General features: G+C 43.3%; 1 protein-coding gene across 7 annotated transcripts in view; it reads left to right on the top strand.

The window, feature by feature from the left end:
- The window catches only part of dennd5a (DENN/MADD domain containing 5A), a 233,345-nt gene that overhangs the window by 138,012 nt on the left and 76,714 nt on the right, over positions 1–18,619 (top strand). For 3 of the 7 annotated variants that reach the window (XM_070899597.1, XM_070899596.1, XM_070899601.1), the window contains exons 7-11: positions 4,668–4,883; positions 7,259–7,493; positions 10,305–10,391; positions 13,062–13,212; positions 14,217–14,310. In XM_070899597.1, coding sequence (XP_070755698.1) covers positions 4,668–4,883; positions 7,259–7,493; positions 10,305–10,391; positions 13,062–13,212; positions 14,217–14,310 — 783 coding nt within the window. Of the gene's footprint in view, positions 1–4,667; positions 4,884–7,258; positions 7,494–10,304; positions 10,392–13,061; positions 13,213–14,216; positions 14,311–15,802; positions 15,911–18,619 lie in introns of all 7 variants that reach the window. The other 4 variants (XM_070899600.1, XM_070899599.1, XM_070899598.1 and 1 more) reach the window with 2 other exon arrangements.

Raw genomic sequence — 18,619 nt, 5'->3', positions numbered from 1 at the left:
CGCCTACTGTTCCTCCTCAATTGGTCCTCAGTGCCTGCAGCAAGGTCGCTTGAGGCCAGCTGTGTGTGTGAGGGAGACGGGACAGATGGCCTAACATGATGCCCTGGACGAGCTCTGGGCCTAGAAGGCCCAGCTGCTGATAGCATCGCCTGAGAGTGAACAGCAGCAGTGTGGGATGACTGGGGTGCAGACCGCGGTAGGTACAAAGGCGGAATGGCAGTGTCGGGAGACCGAATGATGTCCTCCTGAGAAGACATCATGTTCCATCTCGACCGAAGGCCTGCCACTTACCCGGGGCACAGCCTCAGCATCCGGAGCAATCTGGTGGAACGCAGATTGCTGGCCTACTTTGGCACCGTCACCTCCCTGTTGGACTGATGGGGCCCCAGACATGATGGCAGCAGTCAGTGCTTGCGTGGCATCAATTTGACCCTGCATCAGAGCACACAGCGCATTGATTCCAGCTCGCACTGACGATATGGCAGAATGCAGGTATTGTGTGGTCTTGGCCTGCCATTCAATGGCTACTGCCATGTTAGCCATGGCCCGCGCCATCTCTTGTACCCTATGGCCACTTGTGGCGTCTAGCGTCAAGGATGGGTTCGAAGGGCCCCCGAACCGCAAATGCCACGGTTGAGGTAGTCGCCATCACATTTAACACAAGTGCATCGACGCTCGGCGGGATCCTCGCCAATGCACCGATGAGCTCACGGTGCATCTGCATTGAATCCCTGGACATAGCCTCCAAGTCCAGGTCTTCATCTGCCTGTCTGTGAGCAGGACTCATGGGCCGACTTACCCTCCGGAGAGCTGGCCCCCGAGCCTCCCCTCGAGCTTGCGTTGCTGCAGGCCACTGTGGCCAGGAGCCTTAGGTTCAGCTAACCCCGGGAAGACGGCCTCTTTGACCGAAGTGCTCTCCCCACTTGATCCAAATATTGACATCTCGCCCTGTCCTGGCACACTGCTCTCCAGCTCCTCATCTTCCCCGTCATCTGAAGACGTCCACTGACAGGCAGGCTGGCGCTCTTCTGGCTCATCATCTGTAAGCACAAAGCAACAGAAGTGTGGTTATCAGCTGGGGAGTGGGCAGGAAGGAGGGGAGAAATCATTGTTTTGGTTGCAACATCTTGCAAGGCATGTGGCCTCAAGGCTAAGGGGATTCACACAGAACGCCCATCTGATTCACACATCGTCACTGTCGCACGGGGGCTCTGCCTCCCCGTCCTCCAGCGCCACGAATGCAGCGCCCATGAGGCTGTACACTCGCTCCTCCTCATCGATCAGATTCTGCAGGTAGGGCTGGCCCTTTCCCCGACAATCCAACTTGGGCAGATTGTGCTCGAGTTTGTCCTACAATGATAAAAGCAAAAAGTTGTTCGTGGCTGTGTAGGTGCTGGTGTGCCACATGTGTCTGCAGTAGGTACTCACGAGTAATATGGCGAAGTGAGCATATCGGCATTTCATGCTGCGTGGCATCGCATAGTGGATGTGTGAATGGTGGGTCTGGGGCACAAGCAACTACCAGTAAGTATGAGGCTCAAGACTGGGACCGCATATGAAGAGTTGAAAGGTGTTGGTAGGTGGACTCAGACTGAGTAAGGAGCTAGGTCAGAGACGCTTGCATGGGCAGAGCATGTCTGGTGAGGCAACGGAGAGGTCTCAGGCTCGTTTCAGCAATGAGGAGCATGGCTTGGTAGGCAGAGAGAAGGGGTAGGCAGTGAAACGTCTTTACATTGTGTGGGAGAGTGAGATTCACATGAAAGCATTGGAAGGTGAATGGAAACGGTACTCACCCTGACGACCGTAGTAAGGCCGTTGAATGTATTGCGACATTGGGTTACTGTTGTGGGCACCGTGCTCCGAGCTGTAACGTGCTGAGCTATTTCCCTCCAGAGCTTTCTGCAATCCCGAGGCACTGACATTCGTCTCCCTCCAGGCTGAAGAGCACTCCAGCGAATCTCCATTGCCTCCATCAAGGCATCGAGGGTGACGGGCGAGAAGCGAGTAGAAATCTGGCATCCTCCTTGCTCCTCCATTTTCACGCTCTGAAGACCCTGTGGAGATGGAACTGCAAATGGGCGAACTTGAGTTGTCGTTTCTTTAAGACTCGGCTGTTGCCGGGGTCTGACTCAGTTCCACGCATATGCAATGGGTCCGCCAAATTTACTGACCAAACTCTCGTTACCGCCCCTCCAGCTCTGATTTAGCGCCCCCGTCAGCTCCTCACCCGATGCTGACGAATTTCTGGGCGGAGGATGCAAAACGTTTTCAAGGTGCTAAAATTACCGCTCCGCCTGGGCTACCACCCCAAATGAGGTGTGACCAAATTTCTCCCCCTTTGTCTTCTCTGTCCCAACAATTAACATCAATATAGAGTGCACTTCCAGTGGTGTACAAATGATTGAGTGAAGTGCTGTGGGAGAGGAGGCTTTAACGATGCTGCTAATGATATGTACCACTTCCTTTTAGCATTATACTTTGCGAAGACAGTTGTGTTTATTATTTAAATGTTTTATTTATTTTCCAAAATTGTGTTGCTAATGAAAACTAAAAATAAACAGATTTACTTTCAAATGATTGCCATTGATAATTTTATCCAAATGTAGGAAAATTTAAAAAAACTTAAATCAGAAGATTTACTTATAAATGCAACACTCCCATCCCCATTCATCAGCGAACAGAGCAATATCACTAGACCACTGAAGAAGATGAGGAAGAGTTTGGATGAAGCATGCTTTCTTGAGGCACTCTTGTATTGTTTTTAGAAGATGGGCAGTTATTGGCCAATAAATGTTTTAGAGAGTTCATGAATAGATTTTTGACAGCAGATGAGGAAATTCTGCCTCATTTTTATAAGAAAGGCACATTTCTTGATATAGCAGAATTGCTGTTAACTAGCAGAATATGCTCCTACTTTAATGCCTAAACTTTTTTGCCACGGAAATTACCGTATATGTTTTAAAAGGCAGTTATTTGGACCCTTTAACCCCATAAAGCCAATAAGTAGCTTTATAATGTCATCATCTAGGTGGAAAAACACTACTGGGGAAGTCCTTTTTCTAAAGTTTGTTTTCCCCTATTGCCTCAGTTAGAACATGCGCTGCTTATTGTAGAACTGAATCATACAGACCAGTAAGATCACATGCACATCCCCAGCCTGTCTGAGTCAGTGGGTCAAAGCTGGGGCAATAGTGGGGGTGCTATAATTGACTTTGGTGTTCCTCAGTTTGGGAGAGGAAACAACAGTTTTCTGTTCCTCCTTTGCTGTCCAGTAAACCCTTCTTGAAAGCTTTGTACATGTGAGACAGCTTCCCTCACAGTGTGTGAGATTCCTCCTTCCCCCCCACACAGTTGATCAAGCCAACACTTACCGTCTGGATTCATTCCTGACGATTGGTGAGTGCAATGCCAGAGGGTGATTGGTGCCCATGATGCTGTATCTTGGCATACGTTGGCTTCTTTGGGATCATTGGGGAGGGATGGAAAGAGAGAGGAATAGAGAGAGATGAAGATTGTGGAGAACAAAAAGCAATTAGGATGTGGGATTTGGAGCCTGGACTTTCACTTTAATGGAAATGTCTAATTCTCTGAGCAAGCCATTGTTCAACTTGATTTTTGAGCCAATTAATTTTCTTACAGGTAGATATTTTATCCTGCCATCCAATCAATAAGAAAATAACTCATAATCGTGGGCTGTAAATTGTATTCAGCGCAGGTGTTTGCACATGAATGGGTTGAACTCCTATTGCACTGGAAGATCAGCAATTTCTATTATGAATATGTTTTTCTTAATTCCAGCCTGCTGCATTCGCTGAGAGGTGCACAAAGCTTTTAATTAAAAGCTGCCAAAGAAATAGATAATTTCACAAGTACTTGGCAGCTGTATATAAAAAAGTGTAACTAATTGCAAAGCATTGAACTCTGCGTGGCTTCCACTGTGGTATGAGATTGGCTTTCGTGTTTGAATTAATTCCTTTTTCTGACTTTTCTTCACGAGCTTTAAATCAACATAGTTGGTTGAATAAAATGGATTTTTCAGCTACTGTTATTTCATAAAATAGTTTGGATCTTGTTTCATCATGTTCATTTCCTATGAACTTGATTTAGTTCTGTTATTGCTTATTTTTCTAAGTTCAAAGTGTGTGGAATACTTAAAAAAAAAAATAGTGAATGTATTATAAGTCATGAGCTTTGTACATTAAAATTTGGGGGGATAAAAGTGGTCTCAGCAGTAAGCAGATAAAGTTCAGGGCAAGGAAATGGAGCTGAGCCCATGATCAGATCAGCCATGATCTTATTAAATGGAGCAGGCTCGAGGGGCCAAATGGCCTATTCCTGCTCTTATTTCTTATGTTATTATGAAATAGACTTTGGCTAAAAGCTATCTGTTTAATCCAGATTGAACATTTGTCCTCATTTGGAGCCCTTTATTTTCCACTCGATGTAGTATGGTTGTAAGTTGTAAGTAATGTTTTGAACAATCAGAAATTCTACTGTGTGTTCGATAAATGAATAGCTATCTTTCAGCAAAAGTCAGTAGCTAAATAGCTTGAACAGTGAGGCCGAGGCAACTCGGGGGTGCCCCCCCACTCCCTGCCCACCCCACTCCCTGCCATCCACAGTGTAGGGAAGGATTGATTGACCTGTTGCCTGTTTTATTATTGCAGTTGGAAGTGAGGGAGGAAGCTGGAAGTAACAAAGATTTAAAGGTTCATTGTAATGAGGAAGAGCTGAAGATTCATCAGCTTAACATCCAGATCAGGGAAATCTTTGCCAATCGCTTTACTCAGATGTTTGCAGATTATGAAGTGTTTGTAATTCAACCAAACCAGGACAAGGAATCCTGGTTCAGCAACCGGGAACAGATGCAGAACTTTGATAAGGTAAGTTAAACACGAAAGATACATTGTTTGCTGCTTGCTGAATACCTCCTTAAGTAGAGCTTGAAGGGGTGCATACAAGTTTAGAATTGTTGAAGATGTCATGGAGTTGAAATTTTCTTGATTTTCCATTTTTCTTCTGTTTTCCCATCCTTACTGTCATGTATCCTACATGGTTACTGTTTGTACAATAACAAGATTTGCCACCAGAGGGCACCTCAGTGGAAGACTTGTAGGTTACCTGTACAAGGGTGCCAGGCCTAGTATAAAAGGCAGGCCACCAGGTGTGATCCCCATGCTGGAGTCATCAATAAAGGACTAAGGTCACTCCAGTTCAAGTACAACACATTGCTTCGTGGAGTCATTACCAGAGCATCTAAAGACATAACACTTACCACTCTTCTGAAGGCGGTGTCTCCCGTTGAGAGAGAATTTCATGACGGGGACCTTTTAAATAAGACTTGTAAAAAGATTTATTTCTGTATCTTCAGGCTTTTTTGTGTTAATTCTGCACTTTTCCCCCTTTGTCAACACTCAGTTGCTCAGGAGGCTTTGAGAACAGGTGTTTTGACACTTCCTTTTTCTTTTGAACATCTGCAATATTACTTGTGTTTTTTGGAAGAAGAGGAAAGATGCCAACCAGGTATGACTATAGCAGAGGCAGACGCACCCAAACAGTCGCACCCTCACATCTGCATTTGCAAGTAGAGGCACACTTACTGGGATTGATCAGAGGAGCTCTACCTGCAGATGTTCTGAATCACCAGGAAAGTACTTAAAGCTGTGCCATCTCCTGCAAGAATAACTACAGCTAGCATGCAACATTGGGTGGCACTGCCAGTAGCAGTAATGGTCAGCTGTGCCCTCAAGTTCTCACCTCTGGCTCCTTTCAAGCACGCTGCAATCATCCTATGGAGAGGATGCCCTGGAGTGACAAATTGAGCTAGCCTTCTCACTCGTGCAAGGGCTCTTCACCAATTTTCAAACAGGTGGTTTTCAGTGTCGCACTGCTCTACCCATGACAAAAGATCCAATTTCCCTCCTCCACATTTATTGCACCACCCACTGAGTTTTTTGAGCTGGTTTAGTTACCCAAACAGCCTTTGCAAAGACTGAAACATACACAATTCCTTAAATTTTATCCATCACCAATTGTAAGTAACTCTTTCCTGCCCCGAACCAGTGCAGCAAGCTCATGATGCCAGGCCTTCCCCAGATAGAAGCTCACCTATTTTATGTAAATTAACCTGTGCCAGGAAATTAAGGACATGTCGGTACATCAATGGTAGGAGGGGCTGGGGGGTGCTCATTGCATGTCACCCAACTCGTGCCTGATTGGAGGCTAGATTGGAAAATTTATCATAAAAGGAAGAATGTTTATATAGCACATTTAAGTACCTTTTTAAGTGACTGTTAACCACCTTATCAGCCAATACATTTATTGTATATTAAATTCAGTGCATGAAGTGCACATTCCATCAAAAACTTTCATATGAAGCTTCCTTATAGTGCCAGTAGTACCAATTCCACCTGTAGCTGGTGCTGTGATGAGGTTTCAGTGCTAAGAATGTTACAACTTGCCTGTCCCACACAGTAGGTGTTCTTATTATATGTCGAGGTTCTACGGTTAAAAAAGAAATTTCACCTACATTAGAGTAGCAGCCTTGGCTCAGTAGTAGCACTCCCACCTCTGAGTCAGAAGGGTGTGGGTTCAAGCCCTACTTCAGAGACTTCACATAGTCAAGGCTGACACTTGAGTGTAGTACTTTTGGAGGTGCTGATTTTTGGATGAGATGTTAAACCAAGGCCCTGTCTACCCCTTGTGATTCTTCAGTCTGCTTCTTTTCTTCACTGTCCTGTCACATACTCCTGATGCTGCCACATATTGTGGCCCAACTTCCACCCCTGCTGAGATCCCTGCACTGCATTCCACTGAGTTATTTTTCATCCTGGCTTCTCTCTCTCCATCCTTCCCCAATTACACCTCTGCACTCTAACCCTGCTTGACCTGAATACTGCACTTGATCTTGACTCCCTATGTGCAACACTAAGGAAGATCAACGAGATTATAATTAAAACTGCTGGGTAAAAGTTGCAGTTATAGTAACTAACAGTGCCAGAAGTAGTGATTTTTTTTTGCAGTATTCCAGGAACTGATGTCACCCACATCAATGAGGTCACCCATTTAAGCATACAGACTTCTGCATCGCAACACAGGCACTCTCCTGGTGCATGCTAGCTACATTTTAAGTAGACCGTGGCAACTCCAGACAAAGTTTAGATCATCAGGCCTTTCATTACTTTTAGAATAAAAACATTCTTTACCTCTAATCGGTTGTATGTTGTTGAGCCATTTTTGTTGTATTCTGTTTCCATAGGCATCTTTCCTTTCAGACCAGCCTGAGCCTTATCTGCCATTCCTGTCCAGATTCCTTGAAACACAAATGTTTGCTTCGTTCATTGACAATAAAATAATGTGCCATGATGACGACGATAAAGACCAAATCTTAAGGGTATTTGATACCCGAGTTGACAAAATCCGAACTTTGAATGCGAGAACACCAACACTCCGTACGTCAATGTATCAGAAGTGTACGACCATAGATGCAGCAGGTAAGGGCGCCATGGGATGTCCGATGTTTGAGCTATATTCGACTTAATTTCAGTTTTTCAGTTGACTGTTGTCAGTTTTAATTTCACTTAAACACAATAATATCTGGATCAAAAAGACATTGACTCAACTGTACTCAATTGATGGTTTCTTTTTAGCTATGGTGCAATAATCACATCACACCAGAATAAGTTGAGATCCATTCAGCTGGATAGGTTGGTTTGTCTGACACTGATGCTGCCTTGAGTTTGAGCCATAGCAGTTTCTGATTTTGATCTGCCCATCTAACCACTAGTCAGTTCTCAGCTGGAGCAGATTGTCAAAAGCTATATATCTATAACTTGTGAGGTGTGCACAGATGGATCTATATCTTCCCAAAGCTGAATTCCACGATGTAATGGTACTAAGTGGAGGCAAACATTCATTTTTTTTTTTAATTACTTTTTTCCCTCAAATTTTTTGTTTGGTAAGCTGAGGAATGTTGGTTCAGAGGAATGGAACACCTTCCATTTTGGAGACCAATATCTACCTCAAGCAAACTCAGGCCACATATCGTGGCTATATGCACAATAAACTACTCCTACTCTACCCCAACAATATATCTCCAAAGTGTAACAATATAAATGTTCCCATTTCCAACACCAGCCATTATTTGCCATTTCTGAGCATGACTGACGGTTGATTTAGCGATGGGCCTCATCAAATTACCTGGGCAACAAATAAAGCCTGACCAACACTGCTCACATGACGACAAAGGTTTATTTTTAAATTGCCCAACTTCATTTCACTTTGGATCTGTGAGAAAAACATTCATTATAGACAAAGAAGAAAAAACTTTTTATAGTGTGTGAACATAGGTGGACACTTTGGAGTCACACTTGCACTTCAGTGCCTAGCCCAGCAAAAGTTAGCATGGTAGTGAGCTTTTGAAGCAGAATTGTTGAAGGAGAATTGTGTGATGCAAAATGAGTAAACTACTTAATCGCTGGCAACATTTGACCTTGGAAAACTGTTCAGAACATCTCTCTGTGGGTTTTGAGTGAAGTGTTTAATTTTTGTTCAGTTAAATTACTTGGTTTTTTTATACTCGTATTTTGATCCATTGGCAGTATAGTAGCTCCAGTTGGAGCTTACAACACATTGTGCTGTGTATGGGACACAAGTTTTATCCTTAGACTCTTCAAATATGGCAAATTCCCAATCTTGGCCTTGTGAAGGGAAGTACTCTGCAGAGTCTGACCTTTTCCTGATAGGGAGAGGGAAGAATTCATAATTGCTTAGTTCTGCTGGCCAAGTTAAGACTGGAATTTGTAGGGATCTAGGAGCTAGACACATGTACACCCCTTCAATCGGGGTGATGTAGTAAAGGACAAAACAGTGGAAAGCAAAATAGAGGGATTTAAGTATATTTAAAATGGGCAAAATAAAATTTATTTAAAAACTACTTGTCTAAACACACGGGGCTGAAATTGACCCCAGACTAAGAGCAGGCACACTTGCTGATCTTTAAGATTTTTCTCCGCCCCAATCCGTGGGGAGAATCTTGTGCCGATATGCACCTCTTTGTTTTGTATTTCTGGTCTGGGCGGTGTTGAGGGGCGGAAGTGCCCTTGGATCGGGTCGGCGGCCCCAACGAGTTATCAGCGCCGTGCTACTGACAGCAGTGCAACGCGAACGTGCCACTTCACACTGCTGTGTCACAACATCCCTCCCCTTCAGTTAAAGGGGAGGGCCGCTGCGAGTGCTGAAATAACTTTAGTTAGGCCCATTGGGCCACCAGGAAGGGTTTCGGCGTACCGAGGGTGGGGGGGGGGCGGGCTGCGCGTGCACGGCCGATATTCCCCCGATCGCAAAATTCCATGGAGAAAATCTTGCTGCCGCCGCTCGGTGCCACCAACAGCTTTTTCTTTCGGTGCACTGTGTTTGCAATGCTTCTAAAATGTTGGTGTGGCTGCCATTGAAGGGGAGCACCTACTACCATGGCCGGTATGTTAATTTTTTTTGTCGGCCGACTGCCATGTCGGACCAACATTTATGCCCCCAGGTTCAGCCAGGCTGCCAAACGACAGCCTGGCACATCCTCTTGGGTGCCAGGCCGCTGGCCCAGTCAAAACCCTCCCTGATGGCCAAGTGGACCGAACTTCAAGAATTGCAGCAGCTCTCCCCTTTAAGTGAAGGGGAGAGACGTGCTGGCGTGCCGGCATGATGACATCATCAGCGCTATACTGATGACTGACAGCGGAGGACACTCCACCCGCCCCCATTATGATTAACTTTGGTCCGCTGGGGGGAAAAAAGCCAAAGAGTGGAATTTCGTGCAAGAGGCCACCGTATCAACCACGCCGGTAAAAACATCTGAAACCGGGTAGGCCCCCAGGAATTATAACAGTTACAGCACAACAAGCCTACCATTAAATGAGTTATTCTTTTATTTGGTAATCTTCAGAGCGTTGGCTGATGACAAGGCTTGAACTGCCACTGATTTCTAATCAAATGCTGTTGTTTCTAACCTGAAGTACAGCTATAAAGATTGAGAAAAAGTGGTGTGTGTGGCAGCCAGTGAACTGAAGGTTTGGATTTATTTAACAAATTATTTTATTCATGTAATTCTCATATCAATTATACTGGGAATTGAACTGGGTGATCTCCAGACCTTCATTCAGTCACATTTTTCTTCCCCTCTCCCTTGTCTCCTGCACGCCCCAGTCAGGCTCGTTATTCAATTAAAGTAAATGATGTGGAAATTATACACCTTGCTATTTAGAAGTTCAAGCTGATGGCGTTTTAATCCTTTATTTGTTTGCTGTTTTTAGATGCACTATTTAAAAAGAGGTTTGAAAATATTGACATAGTAGCAGCAGTGCCTCACGTTGGAATGGAAAACTGCAAAGCTCACCTTAGTAAATACAGTAACGTCTTTTGCATTAGGGTGTGGTGGTGCTAAAGTTCCATTTTATCTTTTGAAATTTTCTACCGTTTTTACAATCAAGGATTTGTTGAAATTTTACATATAAAGTACTGTACTCTGGCTTCTCCGACTCCATTTACATTATCAGTTTGAATTCAGATTTTAAAATGGATTTAGAGCAGATGTCAAACAGTATATAATTTTAAAATTGTGGTTTAGTTTAAATTTGGATTGACAAGCATTAGATGAGATATGTGGGTGGGGAGCGGTGCGGGTGGGGGTGAAGGAGAGCCGAGTTCAACACAGTTTGAGTCGCCTGTGCTAAATGGGAAACAGAGTGTGTTCTGCATTAAATGCAGCAGATGTGAGCTGTGATAATTGACATTTGATGATGTCATAGTGTAGTACCTGTAATAGAGTGTTATTTCAACTTAACATCACCAAAAATCTGCAGAAAAATAAACTTAAAAATCTATTCTAGTTGTCCTGAAAAAGAATGTTTATGTAAATGGAGTTTGAGTAGCCATGATACGATTGACTTTTTGATAATTAAGCAGTGTTTATTTTACTGGACTATTAAGCTGCATTTCCAAACCTAGCTCAGCTTCAATCCGAACAGTTTACACGAAAGTTGTGCGTAATTCCTAAAATGCCAAATTCCTGGTTACAGTATGTCTGTTTTTCTGGAAGCTGAGGCACTTTCAAACAGGGAGGGTAAACCTCTATTGTTTCCTAGGAGCCTCCTAATGGCTTAATCAAACGCTGAAAACCTCTTGGACCAGTTAGCTTGTTTATTATATTTTTGGGAGGAAGTACCTTGGAAAATTTGGGAACAAGAAGAATGAATTGGGGAACGGTGGTTGGAATGTGCTCCAAGCTAAATTTGTCAACAGCACTATTGAAAAAATGACTTACCACCCGTAGTGATGTTGACACCATGAAAACGGTTCAGATTTTTTAAATTATAAAATTGTTTACTGAATAATAATATATCAAAAAATAAAGATGGCAATGTAGGTCTGTCTTCAAATTGGCCGCTATTAAAATGCAGCCTATATGGACCTAAAAATGAAAACTACTTTTTGGAGATGGGAGATTAAAGAACGCTTTCTACTAAACATTGGTCCTTCAATCCTTACTTACTGATTATTTCCTGTGCTCATCTACTTTTCATTTGTTTTCTTATTGCGTGCTTTGGGCAATCTGACATTCTCTCGTTCCCTCTCTCCCGCCCCTTTCAGCTTTCTTCCCGTATCTCTCCTCTCCTGAGGTGCTGATCGCCCACCAGATGCTCCAGACCCTCCGGTCCTGTCCCCCATGACCATTTTCCTGCAGTCTGCCTGTGGAGGCCATCACTGTTGAACCCAGTCACCTGCTGGCACCTGATGTCTACATATATACATTTTCCAGCAACAGTCACTGGATAGAAAGAAAGAAAAAGAACTTGCAACTATATAATGTCTTAGCACATTTCAGAAATGCCCCGAAATGCCACACGTATAATTAATTATTATTTGAAGTGCAACCAAACACAGCAACCATTTTGCACACGGCCGAGTTCCACAAAGAGCAATGAGATTAATTAATCTAATTCTGGTGGCAATGGTTGACAGGTGAATCTTGGCCAGGGCACCAGAAGTACTTCCTGCTCTTTTTAAAAAAAAAAATAAAAAAAAATACTGTAGGATCTTTTAACAACCACCCGAACCACTAGAACCAGTTTAATGTCTCATCTAATTGACACAATTTCTGACAATGTAGCAGTACCTCAGAGTCAGCACCAGAGTGTCAGTCTAGTTTATGTGCTGGAGTGGGGCTTGAACTCTCAAATTTCTGACCCGGGTGCGAGATTGCTGCCAACTGAGCCAATTTGACACACGAGGCTCAAGCGTGGGAATCCTGGCTTTTTCATTTCCTTTCTCTCCTCTCTTCCCCATCTGTTTTTCGCTTTTCTTTCTTTCATCCCCCCATCTCCTATCTCGCCACCTTCCCCCTGTTGCTGCCTTCCCTCTTCCTTTCCTCACACCTTCTTTCCCTCACCCTTCCCTTTCTGTTCATTTCCCATTGCTAGCTCCATCTCTCAACCCATCGCTTCGCATCCCATGGCACTAGGATCAAATGTGGCACCCCCCACTGCTACACTGACTGAGATCAGCTCATCTACCAGGATTGAACCTGTGATCATTCTGGTCTGTATAACTCAGTATCGCATCATGCAGGACATTTACTCACTGAGGAACCTCAAGTTTTTCATAGGACACGACTTTACTGCATTATGTTCCAGCATTGCCTGTTCTTACACTTGGTGAAGGGGTGTCATATGAAAAGGTCCTACGGAAATAAAATGGAAGTGACACTCACTTCAACCCTGCGTGGAGAATACGCTCTTACATATTTGCTTTGCTGCATCAAAAATGCAAATTATTGTGGTGAGTTTTGAATTAATAAAATCTGGTGAGCATATGATTGCATGGTATTTGTGTTGGGACTTCACACATAATTGCATTGCTTGTGCTCTGATTCAGTAAAATCCTGCAGGCCATTGAAGGGGTTAATTTTCGGAATCTTGCCCAGTGGGCACAAAAAAGTGTTTTTCAATTTTTTTTTGTACTTGCATAATTGAGAACATAAATCAATCATCAAAGTGACTCGTATTCTACAGAGAAGGCGATTGAGCTGAGACTAGCAAAAATTGACCACACTGCAGTACACCCTCACCTGCTGGATATGAAGATTGGGCAGGGAAAGTATGAATCTGGATTCTTTCCCAAACTGCAGTCAGACGTGCTTTCCTCTTCACCAGCCAGTAACAAGTAAGTAATTCTGGTGTCTCCCAGTGTACATGGGCTGCTCAGTTACGATGTCCGAATGCTCTATTTACCGTGCTCCCCTCCTCTGATCTAGTTCAGTTTGATTGAAAAAATTGTCTTGCAGAAAAACCTGCCTGAGATCCTAAAGTGATCATTGAAAAATACACCTTTGTGTCTAATGTCCATTGATTCATCTCTCCATTTTTGTGCTTCACTATTTCTACGTTATACTTGATATGCAAAATATGCATTAGCCTTGCACTTGATTGACTCAAAATTCATCTTCCTAAAACAGCATTCACAATTGAACAGACAGGTACCATATCAATCGAAGTTGGAAAGATAGATAAATATACATGCAATGGAAAAATACTCTGATGTATGAAAACAACCAATCCTGAATGACTAGTCAGCAAAGCCTACTCTGAAAGGATAAACTAGCTATGGAAGGATGAGTTGGATAGATGGGCCCAATAGCCTCCCTGATCTGCACTGATCTTTATGATCAAAGGGAAAGGAAAGGCAAATCAATGAAATCACTCGCATATTTTATGTAATTATTTTTTTTGCCACCATTTTGGTTCGTTTGCTAGCCAATTGTACAGGTAACATACAATTTATAACATAGAAAACATGTAAAAGCATAACAAATGTGTTCAATTTATCCAGATAATTGTCCACTTTGACTGGAAGTGTGTCAGTTAAGTTTATCAGGTGTCCAAGGCTTGTCTTTGGCTCTGAGGCTACAGGCTGGTCCAAGTGCTGCTTTCTGGCAGCTCTGGTGCGCCCTTGAGCTATGCCACAGGATGTTTGCTATTTTTATTTTTGAACAAAAACCATGCCCATCTCACCAGAGTCCATGAGCAGTCATCCCATTAAAGTGGCTATTCATATGTGCACCTGAACTGTGAATGTTATTTGATTATTAGACTGTGGCAGTAACCAGCAAGGTAAATGAGCGATTGTGTACCTCCTTGCACTGTTATAATGTGTTTAATCCCTTTAAGGTGGGTGAAGCGGAGTGCCCCAGCCCAGTGGAGACGAAAGGACAGGCAAAAGCAGCACACAGAACACCTGCACCTGGACAATGATCAGAGAGAGGTCAATAATTTTATTTACAGACATTTACTTAGATTTTCTGACTACCTGGCCTTTTATTTTTAAAAAACATAATACTTCAGACTGTTTGCTGCCATGTAATGTATACCTATTGCACTAATCAATATAGGAGGTTGATTGTTGGTCTTCTGGATGCTTGTGCTCTTTGCGGCAGCATTAAATGATAGGGCATAATCCTTGCATAGACTCTAGAAAGGGTTCACTTTGCTCCCTATGCTGTTTTTAGTACACTGGTTAATGTGCTCGCAAGGGATTTTCTCCCTTGCTTCCCCCCCCGCCCCTATGTTTGCAGTATTCAAAGTAAATTTAGCATACCTTTACTTTGAGCATAAAGAAACATTATCCTCACGTTGAAGGGCCTTGCAAGACATTTACAACGAAGTAGTGTTGAGTGTGTTAATTCAGTCATGTGCAAACAAATTTAAAAATGTATGGTAAACCATTAGATTAGTGAAACTGTGTATACCGGGGAATTCTACATTAAACAATATTAATTCAACACAGAAATAGATTTACAATATGGTAAAACGACACCGGGAACGCTCAATTTGTATAAGTGGCATTCCATTTTATTTTTATAAAGAAGACAGACTTGGATTTATATAGCTCCTTTCACGACCACCAGAAGTGCTTTTGGAGTGTAGTCACTGTTGTAATGTGAGGAACGCAGCAGCCAACTTGCGCACAGCAAGCTCCCACAAACAGCAGTGTGATAATGACCAGATAATCTTTTTTTTTGTTATGTTGATTGAGGGATAAATATTGGCCAGGACTGAAAGATGGCATCTCCAACAATGGCTCCCTCAGCACTGCACTGGAGTGTCAGCCTAGATTTATGTGTTCAAGTCCCTGGAGTGGGACTTGAACCCACGACCTTTTGACTCCGAGGCAAGTGTGCTACCCACTGTGCCATGGCTGGCACACAAGAGTCATCTTGAAAAGGACAACCCTGTGTATTTTGGGGAACTAATTAATGTTTAAAAAGCTTACATGAGTTAGTCTCCCAGTTAGAGGTGTAATTTTCAACAACAGGTGTAAGTGTAGGTACAGAAACTTGATGCACCTTTTCCTATCATTTGGGGCTGGTGGGTTGTTTGGTGAGATAACAAGATTAGAAATGCACATGGGGACTACCTTATTTGGGGCTTGATTGTTTTCAAGTATAAGAACGCTTCATGGAGTGCAGTAATGGGAAAGTCCAAAATATTAAAAAATCTAATTATTCTAAACAGCAGCCAGTGTACTGTTGTTTTAAGAATCCTTTATCTGATTTCAGTTCCACTTTATCTTATTATGTAACTTCTTCAGTTTCTGTTGCTTTCTGTGATGACTTACTTTCATGTTCTATTCCTGTCTATCTGTTTGTCTTTATAAGGTTGAATATTTGTCTGTATTGCTTTATTTCTTCTTTTCTTTTTGTTACTCTGGTCGTTTGTCTGTCTGTGTCTCACTCGCACGATTCCTGTCACGTCAGTTTGTGGATTATCTGGCGCCTGAACTGGAGATCGTATTGTATTTCAACTTGGACAGGCTTAATCAGACTACTAGGACCTCTATAAAATCTGTGTCTGAGTTTTATCTGGTACGTTGCAGCAGCTCACCTGCTGCTCAATCATTTAACACCTTTGTCACTGCCTGCATCCTTTGCACCCTTCAAAACTCTGGCAAACCCATCAGCTGTAATGTTCATGGACTTGAGATGTGGCTGTTTGTTTGTATGTTGTCATTAAAGACATTTTTACCCTTGTACATAAGGCTTTGGAAGAGCGACAAAAGAACTACCTCCCTGTGCTATTCTCCAGTGTTTATATTGCCATTTGCTTCCGCTCTTCTGTAGGTCCATTAGAACCTGGGCAGAGGTTGATGGAGTCTCGCTCTTTGGGACATAAGGCAATGGTGACCATATTAAAAATTTGTCCCTAGTGCCCTGTAAAAATAAATTGACTCCGTGGGCCTCAAATACTGTAGTGGGTTTGGGAATCGGTGCTGAGGTCCTTCCATGTGTCAAAATGCTTCTCAACATGTGTTACAGTGGGGCAGCCAGGATGGACCAGCTAGTCTTTACCTGCTCGTCATTTTCGTATATTCAAATGTAAGCATTCTGACACACTAAACTGAGTTCATTTAATGGGCCAGAGAAGGACCCAGTTCATGGATGGTAGATTCTAAAAGCTTGTGGGGGAGAAAAATGGGTCTGCGCTGAAGGGAACAGGGTATGCACATGAGACTGCACATGCACGTGGAGCACAAGCTTCAACATGGCCTGGCTCTGTGTTGTAATTTATAGGAATTCTATGAAGTTCAGTGTAGAGAATGTGTAGACAATGAGGGTACTGTGCTTCTGCAGTCAATAGCATTCTAGTGAGTTATAAGAGCCACAAGATGAGAAATAATATTGCTGAGAAATGGAATCTTTCTCCATGTGCCAACTCACATGGTTGTTCATGGCATCAATTAAGTTCCCTTTACATAACAAATCCGTCTTTCCTCTTTTCCTGAACAGAATCCAAGTTTGGGTGTCAGCTGAGGGCAGAATCCTGAAAACAGCATGCCTCCAGTTTCTGTGGAGCAGTCCTCTGCTTAGATAAAATTGAAGAATTGCATGTGCCTGTTTCACTTCACACAGGATCTTTCACTTGCATGTTTCTTCCCTGGCAAACATATGGCAAATTATCAGTGATACGTGGCAACTAATTGAGACTTGTATTCAAAAAAAAAATTTAATCAACCAAGATGGAATAAAAGGGACAATGGATGTGAAATTGGCTAAGTGACAGGAAACAGAGAGTAGTGTTTTTCAGACTGGAGGAAGGTATACAGTGGTGTTCCCCGGGGTCGGTACTAGGACCACTGCTTTTCTTGATATATATTAATGACTTAGACTTGGGTGTACAGGGCACAGTTTCAAAATTTGCAGATGACACAAAACTTGGAAGTACAGTGAACAGTGAGGAGGATAGTGATAGACTTCAAGAAGACCTAAACAGGCTGGTGGAATGGATGGACACGTGGCAGGTGAAATTTAATGCACAAAAGTGCAAAGTGATGCATCTTGGTAGGAGGAACGAGGCGAGGCAATATAAACTAAAGGGTACAATCTGAAATGGGGTGCATGAACAGAGAGACCTGGGGGTATATGTGGCACGGCAGGTTGAGAAAAGAGTTTTAAAAAAAAAAAGCATATGGATTCCTGGGCTTTATAAATCAAGGCATGGGGAAGAAATTGGGTGCATTTGCAGCTCGCGTTTCGCCTGAAGATTGTGATGTCATCACCGAGTACATAGCCCGTTAGCGCCCCAGCACCTAAATTAGGTTTTGCCCCCTGAAGCTGCGCTGGACGATAACAGTAACCGCTTCAGGGGGTGCGTATCCGGCGGCCGGCCACTACCGGGGGCAAAATTTAAAGGGGAGGTGGCCGGCTGCTGCTGGAAAAAACCTCCTGTTTTGCTTCCCGCTCCGGTGCAGCTTGGCCGCGGGGTCGGTGTCGCAATCGCTCAGCCTGGCACACTTCTTGAATTGCGTAGCACCCCTGCACCCCGGTGAATGAGTGTGGGAGTTTCTAAGTCATAGTGTACAACAGCAAAAAAGTTATGATGGACCTTTCTAAAACACTGGTTTGGCCACAACTGGAGTATTGTGTCCAATTCTGGGCACCGCACTTTGAGGAGGATGTGAAGGCCTTAGAGAGGCTGCAGAAAAGATTTACAAGAATGGTTCCAGGGATGAGGAACTTCAGTTAAGTGGATAGATTGGAGAAACTGGGGTTCTTCTCCTTCAAGCAGAGAAGATTGAGAGGAGATTTGATAGGTGTTCAAAATCATGAGTCTAGACAGAGTAGATAGAAAGAAACCGTTCCCATTGGTGGAAGGGTAGAGAACCAGAGGACACAAATTTAAGGCGACATGATTAAAAACTTTTTTATACATCGAGTGGTTATGATCTGGAATGCACTGCCTGAAAGAGTGGTTGAGGCAGATAATCGTGGCTTTCAAAAGGGAATTTGATAAGTATCTGGTTTGCAGGGCTACAGGAAAGAGACTCGGTGAAGTGCCCTTGCACGGTCCTCTTCTGTGTGGTAACCATTCTATGATTCTAAAATCAACCATTCTATGGGCCCAAGTTTCCACATGATTTGCGCCTGATTTTTAGGAGCAACTGGTGGAGAACGGACTATCTTAGAAATCGCAATTCTCCACATATTTTTTTTTCTGCAGTTCTAGTCAGTTAGAACAGTTTCACTTTGGAACAGAATTTTTTCTTCAAAAGGGGGCATGTCTGGCCACTGACGCCT

Source organism: Pristiophorus japonicus, chromosome 14 (genome assembly GCF_044704955.1).
Source record: "Pristiophorus japonicus isolate sPriJap1 chromosome 14, sPriJap1.hap1, whole genome shotgun sequence".
NCBI lineage: Eukaryota > Metazoa > Chordata > Chondrichthyes > Pristiophoridae > Pristiophorus > Pristiophorus japonicus.
Note: the sequence above shows the minus strand (reverse complement) of the source record. Positions and strands in the feature narration are given on the sequence as shown.